General features: G+C 35.7%; 1 protein-coding gene across 4 annotated transcripts; it reads right to left on the bottom strand.

Annotated features, from left to right (window-relative positions):
- Nucleotides 1-565: 565 nt before the first annotated feature.
- On the bottom strand, nt 566-5,550 carry LOC147505904 (uncharacterized). Of its 4 annotated transcripts, XM_086558299.1 has the most exons (5): nt 5,319-5,548; nt 5,133-5,202; nt 4,399-4,546; nt 2,628-3,672; nt 566-1,963 (listed from the first exon to the last, which is right to left on the bottom strand). In XM_086558299.1, the coding sequence occupies exons 4-5, from the start codon at nt 3,584-3,586 to the stop codon at nt 718-720; spliced, it is 2,205 nt and encodes a 734-aa protein (XP_086414425.1). In that variant the 5' UTR covers nt 3,587-3,672; nt 4,399-4,546; nt 5,133-5,202; nt 5,319-5,548; the 3' UTR covers nt 566-717. The 4 variants fall into 4 exon arrangements, with proteins under 4 accessions (XP_086414425.1, XP_086414426.1, XP_086414424.1 ...); XM_086558300.1 differs by lacking the exon at nt 4,399-4,546 and having other exon boundaries at nt 5,319-5,550; XM_086558298.1 differs by lacking the exon at nt 5,133-5,202.
- Nucleotides 5,551-8,476: the final 2,926 nt, after the last annotated feature.

The raw sequence follows: 8,476 nt of genomic DNA, 5'->3' as shown, positions 1-8,476 counted from the left end.
TCATAAAATTCCATCCATGGAATGATCTGAAAAATGTGCTGAGCTACAATCCAAGGCTGCCCCAGCATAAGTGCAGCCACCTGTTCCTGAGACTCCATCCTAATTTGAAATATTTCACCTTTATAAAAAACCATGTCTTCTATCTTAAAAGGGTACCATGCTTTTTCAAGTGCTGATTTGATTGTGCTCAGATTCAGCCTTCCATCCAGAACTCGACCAAACAAAGTCATCTTATTGTAATTGCTAAATAGTTTAGTTGCAATGATGTTTCCCTTCCAAATAATCTATGGTTCAAAATTGGTTACAATATTTAATACTCGTCGTTATCATGTCCAGCCCTAGCAGCCAGTTCTTGAAGATATGAATTGATATTTGCATGTACGAACTACGACGAAGAAATTATATCTTAAGATTATATAGGACGCAAATCAGAACAATTTAATAAGGACATTCACGGACATTGCCTAATGACATACAATTCACTCCAAATTAGTTCCGAGCATTGGGATCCTAGTTATATTATATGTTTTGTGCTTAATTCACAATAAGATATACTGGAGAGGAGTAGAGACAACTTTCTTTCATTTAGTTTTCATTTTACAAACGTTCGATACTCAAGCTCAGACTGCTCATTCTAAACAAACTTGAGTTTCCACTGTTTACTTTCAGAAAGTAAAATAGGATAGCTAGTGATTGTGTAAGAGACAATTGAAGAAACTAATCATAGGGCGGCCCACTAATGCTTGTGGAAGTGGAACTACCTCCCCACTTGCCTGGGTTTGAGGAGACGCTGTACGGATAATGTGGATCCTCAGGTGGGTCAAGCTTTACGAACCCCTTAAGAACCTGCACCACATGGCCCATTGATGGTCTGTCATTTGGTTGATGCTGAGTACACCATAGTGCAACTGTACACAGTATCTTTGCCTGGTTTCTGTTCATGTCCTCGATGCCGCATTCCCCCATAAGTTCGTCCAGTTTTTCTTTCTTGAACTTATCCCAAACTAGTGCAGGAAACCATTCTTGATCTTCAACATTCCTCTTCCACTCTAAAAGATCAAAAAGCACCATACCATAGCTATAAATATCACTTTTGGAAGTGACGGGGATTTGGCTGTTCATTTCCGGGGAAGCATACTTGCGGGTTCCTCTAAATGTGACTAGGGAGATATGACTAGCGTCCCTTCTCGAAATCTTAGCAAGTCCAAAATCTGCAACCTTAGGAGAAAATTTCGAGTCAAGGAGCACATTGGCAGGCTTTACATCATAATGAATTATTTTATCATGGCAACCATCGTGCAAATAAGAGAGCCCCCTTGCTGTCCCAATTGCAATACCATACAATTCCTTCCACTGTAAATCGTAGTCTTTCTGCCTTAAAATCATATCCAAAGATTTTTTCTCCATGTATTCGTAGACTAGTGCTTTCATGTTGTCCTCAAAGCAATACCCATAAAGTCTAACTAAGTTTCGGTGTAGAGTACTACTCATTGTTCCCACTTCAGCCATGAATGTGTTGACATCGGTTGCAATATTTATTAGTCTTTTAATGGCAACTTGCACACCACCAGGTAGTTCACCTTGAAAGACATCTCCATATGCGCCAGAACCTATTGGAATAGTGAAGTTTTTTGTAAAGTGTGTGAGATCCTCATTAGAATACTGTTTTAGACCGACCACGTTTGTTTTCTTTCTATCCAATTGGCCTAGTGACATTTCAATTCGAGATGAACTTCCATATGCCCCTTCTTTCAAAGCATTCAGAACTTCGAGAGTTTCAACCAGTACCTCTTCAAGCTTATCCTTACCATACCGATTCAAATCACGATCGCTTCTCAGTTCATTTAGTACTTTTTGTATTCCATCCACAATGCGTTTTTTGGTGCTAGCTCCTTCTATATCCGCTTGAGAGTCCACTGAACCAGATGCTCTTTGGGGTGAACCCTCCGATATCTCAGAAAGGCTGAAAATCAAAGAGTTAGTGGGTGTTTGGTTCTCATTTTTTCAAAAAATTATTTTTTCTTAAAAAACACTTTTATGAAAAAGTATTTATTCTAAAAACAGTTTTTCAATAAACATGTTTGGTTGTGACTTTTCTTAAAAGCCTATTTTATCAAATCGATTTCACACTATGTTTACCGATATATTTTGGATATCGCAAGATAAATCACTAAAAGTCTAAAAACATCAGGGGAGTTCATTTGCCTTTAAAGACAAAAGTGTTTCCTTTCAAAGAAAAATAGTTTTTAACTTAAAAACAAGTTTTACCTAATTATCATAAAACAAGTTTTGGGACCAAAAAGTGTTTTTGGATGAAAAACTATTTTTTTTTAAATAGAAACCAAACACATTTATTTTTTCAAAAAATGTTTTTTCACTAATAAACACTTTTTGGCAATAAATAAATAGGATCCAAACACCCCCTTAACTTTGTAAGAAATATAAATAGTTTTATGAATATAATATACAATTTTATTAATATCAGATAACTTGAGCAGTGGTATCAATTTTCCTTAAAAAAAAAGTGGGATTCCTATGGTGAAATAAACAAACTTCATGCTCAATGGAAGTAACTGACGTTATCATCCGCCGCTTAATATAAATATCTCAAAGCAAGTGAAACGTACCTTTCGTCATCATATCGATCATAAAAAGGAAAAGGATTGGTTGGCGCCTGAGGTAGTTGTATTTCACCCTCGAGCATCTTCACCACAGTGCTCATGTTAGGTCTGTCTTGGGGACTATACTGAGTACACAATAATGCAACTACAGATAATGTCTCTGCTTTTGCCTTATCCTTCTCCTCAATGCCACACACAATAAAAATACGTTCAAGTTCCCCGTTCTCCAAATGAGCTGCAACATCCCCTGGAAACCAACCAGGGCCCACAGAGTTTCTTTTCCTTCTTAAAATTTCGAATAGCATCATCCCAAAACTGTAAACATCACTTCTAGAAGTTACCCGGTTTCCCTTACCAACCTCGGGGGCAGCAAAACCGTGGGTCCCTCTGAAGCCGGACTGTTCGTCAAAACTCGAACTCTTGTAGCGAGTAGCCAATTCAAAGCCTGTAATCTTCGCAGAAAGGTTTGAGTCAATGAGCACATTGTCGGGCTTCAGGTCATAGTGAATTATTTGCGGAAGGCAACTCTCATGCAAATAGGAGAGCCCATTTGCTATCTCAATAGCAATATTGAATAACTTCACCCATTCTATACTAAGGTGATTGTCGAACAAAATCTTATCCAATGACCCATATTCGATATACTCATAAACAAGTGCTTTCATGGATTCATCACCATAGCAATACCCATATAGTTTAACTGTATTTTGGTGATGTATTCCGCCCATTGTTGCCACTACACTCCTGAAATGCTCTTTCGTAAAAACGCCTGCATCTTTCAGCACTTTAACGACTACTTTCACACCGTTAGGCATTTGACCTTTGTAGACGTCTCCGAAAGCACCAGAACCCATCTGAGCATCGAAATTTGATGTCATTTTCTTGAGCTCCGCAGGTGAAAACACTCGTGGTTTTTCCTGTGCTAGTTTACTTAAAAGCTCCTCTATTGTACTTGGACTCCCCATCCCGGCCCTCTAGGTGGTACAGTGTTGCTATGAGAAGAAATCCAACCAAGAGTATGGAGTAGTGAATGACAAGGACGATTATATTCCTAAGAAAACAGAAGGAAAAAGTGAGAATGAGGTAAACGTAAAATTCAATTGATTAGCTTGTTCTGTAGGTGGTAGTGCATATGTTTGGTATGAAATTAGTAGGTTTACTAGTTTTCTATACAACGATGCAGTTAGCCCATGTTGTGTGTTGTATGTATTTCTTTGCACAGAAATATGTTCTCACAATTTTGTAAATAGCCACCCTTTCTTTTCTTTCTTTTTACATCGTTTTAATTATTTAATATACAAAAGTTAGGTCATTCAGAAAAAAAAAATGACAAGAAAAATAAATAAAAACTAAATACAATTTTGATAAAAAGAAATCTCCTGCATTGCTACATACTAATTATATTATATTGAAAGCTCTGCCTTCATCTAGCAAACCAGTAAAGTCTGTATAGATAATTCATGGAAATAAGGGAGCAATGGGCATGCTTCCCTTTTAATTTTCGTTTGGCATAACTTTCTTGTATGTCAATTAATCAAAACATAGTTTATTTAATCAAGATCAGTCAGATTCATTTGAGACACGAAAGGGTTAAGTTATCAGCATATAGTGATTAAGTCATTAATTACCAAACAAAAACAATGAACCAAAGCAAAGAGCTCCAATGACAAAACTCCTAAGCTCCATCCAAAAATTAAGTTGCATCTAAATCCTATGATTTCTTTCTTTTAGGAATTTCATTAAACACCCTAAAACTAGGCTTGTAGTATGTACTTACTTTGCTGAAGCTCTTGCACGTCGACAAGGGAATATATCTTCGATCTTCTTCTTTTGTACTTAAATTTAATCCGATCAGCTACTTTTAAGTCATGTTTCAGTATGCTCCCATTTCTTTGCACAAGTAAAAGTAAAAGACAATATTTCTCCTGATGACAATAATACACAACTAAATTCATTATAAATAGCAAATGACGAAAGCCTGGATGCTAACCAAACCAGAATGATTTATCTTCAAGTTGTTAACCAGTGTTGATGTGAGTTTAATATAATAATGTTCAAAGTTAACTGGGGATGGCAAAGGGCGTTGAAGATTTTATTATAAATATATAAAATAAATCTACCAGCAGCTCATTTTGTAATGGCAATTGGCGCATGTTGCAATTTTTTTTTTATACCAGTAAGGCATTAACATTGTCCATTCTGGAAGGAGTACTATTTAATTAATACAACTTGGATTGGTGTAAAATTATTGTGTGTTTACAATCACATTTCATGGTGAACATTGACTACTCCTTTCACATGGTTTCATACATATTTTCATTACTTTTGTCGTACATCTAATTAATTTATCTTTAAGCTATATATCTCATTTACACATTCGAAAGTTTAACTCTCTTGTATACCGGCCTGCACCAACGTTTATCAGTTAAAATAACTACTAATATCGATTCTGATGATACCATCAACAATCTGTAAACACATTAATTGATTTTGATAAGGACAACATCGTACATCTTTACCGTGATATAAAAACCTTTGGTTCCATTTCCGATTTGATTCCTCTACAATAGATTTTAGATATCTGTAAAAATACCGTAAAAATAAGGCAGTATTGGACCTTAGTTTATTTAATAAGCCAAACCAATTAATCAAAACATAGTTTATTTAATCAAAACTAAGCTGGTAGTATGTACTTACTTTGCTGAAGCTCTTGCACGTCGACAAGGGAATATATCTTCAATCTTCTTCTTTTGTACTTAAATTTAATCCGATCAGGTACTCTTAAGTCATGTTTCAGTATGCTTTGCACAAGTAAAAGTAAAAGACAATATTTCTCCTGATGACAATAATACACAACTAAATTCATTATAAATAGCAAATGATGAAAGCCTGGATACTAACCAAACCAGACTGATTTATCTTTAAGTTGTTAACCAGTGTTGATGTGAGTTTAATATAATAATGTTCAAAGCGAACTGGGGATGGCAATTGGCGCATGTTGCAATTTTATTTTTATTATTATTTTTTTATACCATTAACATTGTCCATTCTGGAAGGAGTACTATTACTATTTAATTAATACAACTTGGATTGGTGTAAAATTATTGCGTGTTTGCAATCACATTTCATGGTGAACATTGAATACCCCTTTCACATGGTTTCATACATATTTTCATGGGCGCCACTGTCACACATGGTCCAGACTGTCACACATGGTCCAGCACAGAAAAAGACTTCAGAAGTCAGCTGTGATTGGCTGGTGGAGAGAGAAGAGAGAGAATTTAGCTCATTATTTTAATACAATACACCAATCAGAATTGACTTGGGATGTTTTTTCTGTGCTGGTCCATGTAGTTAGTTCTATCCTATTTTCATTACTTTTGTCGTACATCTAATTAATTTATCTTTAAGCTATCTCATTTACACATTCGAAAGTTTAACTCTCTTGTATGCCGGCCTGCACCAACGTTTATCAGTTAAAATAAGTAAATAACTACTAATATCGATTCTGATGATACCATCAACAATCTGTAAACACATTAATTGATTTTGATAAGGACAACATCGTACATCTTTACCGTGATATAAAAACCTTTGGTTCCATTTCCGATTTGATTCCTATACAATAGATTTTAGATACCTGTTAAAATGCCGTATAAATAAGGCAGTGAAAAAGAACTATGCATTTCCACAAGGAAAGTATGGATCTCTCTCCTTTGATCCTTTCCCACATTGAAACCAAAATGCAACTAATTAAGCTTTCACATCCAACAACTAGTTATTTGGAGGCTAGTCAAAATATATTGGCATTCATTATTTAAAGATTATTAGTTTTGTTATATTCGCTAAGGTTGTTGTGATCCTTTGCCTTCACATTGTTTAGTTTTTTTTTTAATTGGCAAGTCTATTTTAAATAAGATCAGTACTCTTTGATCACCTAAAAATTTTATCTACTTTGCTAGTCGGCATCTGCTATTGTTTAGTCTTGTATAAGTATTAATGTATTATATCCTAAACTTGATTAAATATTTTACTAAGAAGTTAGCTTTTTTCTTTACTTTAGTAAACATGACCACCACAAGGGAACTCCCATCACAATAAAGAAATGGATGATCTCTTAATTGAGGATTCGTTTATAGACTATCATAATATGGGTGAATCAGTGAATGGGGTGTTGCCTACTTCTTTGCAATTGTTCGTTTGACGTCGCATTCACGTTCGTAAAGCATTGCAAGACACTCCAAATTAGTGGTGTGTGTTCTATTTTGGGAAAAATAAATTTCTTTAACGTCATTTGTTACAAAGAAACGATAATTTAGTGGAAACAGGAGCTAATTAGTTACAACTTCGGGATCACATTATCAGAACAACACTAGGATTACAAAATTCAGATGAATACATGTTGATTATTGATTGTTCAACTACTAGGACCATGCCTTTTCTGGGAGGCTCATCATTTGCGTGGCTATAAAACTGTACACAAACTATGTGGAATCCCTAACACTTGCGCTTGCCAGCAACATCTTCTTTCGAATTACAAAGACAACCTCGTTCTCCTCCTGCTCCAGGTCGGACTCACCATCAGCTGTTGCAACAGCATCCCAATGCAGTGCTGGTAGATACTTCTTAATGTACTCCACAACTGAGCGCTTGTCTCGCACAATAATGAATGAAGCCATTAGGTCTAAGTATACGGTCCATCTCAAGCATCAGAGAAGACAGTCCATGCCCCATGGAGGAGATCATAAGTACTATACGAGGGTACGTAGAGAAAGCTTCACACCTTCCAACAAAAGAACAGTAGCCCATTACTCCAAAGATTGATGAGGCCATAGGAGCAATAGTAACATGCATAAATGTCATAAAGATTGATACAATGGGCTAATTTTAGGATAAGTTTTACCAACCACATAAGAAGCAAGAGAATGGTCAGACATAGCGACCAACAAAAATTTCAAGAACGGATACAAAAATTTTAGTTATGTGTGTTGGGAGATTTATTGTGCAAGACCTAAGATGTCTTGTACGAATAGCATGGTAATACGACCCTCAGTAACACATGTTAGAAAAATGGATTTGCACAAATCCATTGAGATATGAATGAGTAATTTGTCTCCCAAGTTATCCCACATTGGGATGAAATGAGTTTCTCTTGAAATAATATGTAAAGTGAGAAAAATCTTTTCGAAAGGGTGCATTGGTTCGAAACAGTGCATTATGCCGAAAAGGTTCGACATTTTGAAATGTGCACTGGTTCGAAACAGTGCATCATGCCGAAAAGGTGTGACCTTTCGAAATAAGCACTGGTTCGAAATAATGCTTTATGCCGAAATAGTGTCATTTTGAAACATGCGACTTTTCAAAGAGTTATTTACTTTTTTCCAAGAGTCACTGTGTTGTTTCGAAGAGGCATCGCTCACCTATAAATAGTGGATGAATTTGGAGAGAAAGACACACCAGATCACACAGAATTCTGATTTTTCTCTTCTCCCCCTATTCTTAATCAAATACTATGTTGTGTTCGCCGATTCTATAGAATTGAAGTGCTAGCTTTCTATAGAAGGAAATCCGTTCTATCTTGGGAGACAGTTTCTCATCAACCTTTAAGCACCGTGAGGGGGAAAATCTGTCTTAAAGACATAGTGAATCTTCACTAGGCTCGGATTTAATCATTGGTAAATTAAGTTCATTAGTTAAACTAAAAGGTTTGTTTGTTTGTTGAACTAAAGGTTTGTTCATGATATATTTGTTATATCAATTTGATTTTCTTGTTTACTTAACAATAAGTATATTTTTGGAATAAGTTTCCTACAACACATAACTGATCCTCAAACCGCCCTTAGAAGAATGGAGAT

The sequence above is a fragment of the Coptis chinensis genome, chromosome 4, assembly GCF_015680905.1.
Source record: "Coptis chinensis isolate HL-2020 chromosome 4, ASM1568090v1, whole genome shotgun sequence".
NCBI lineage: Eukaryota > Viridiplantae > Streptophyta > Magnoliopsida > Ranunculales > Ranunculaceae > Coptis > Coptis chinensis.
The sequence above is the reverse complement of the archived record's forward strand: the minus strand, read 5'-3'. Positions and strand labels throughout refer to the sequence as shown.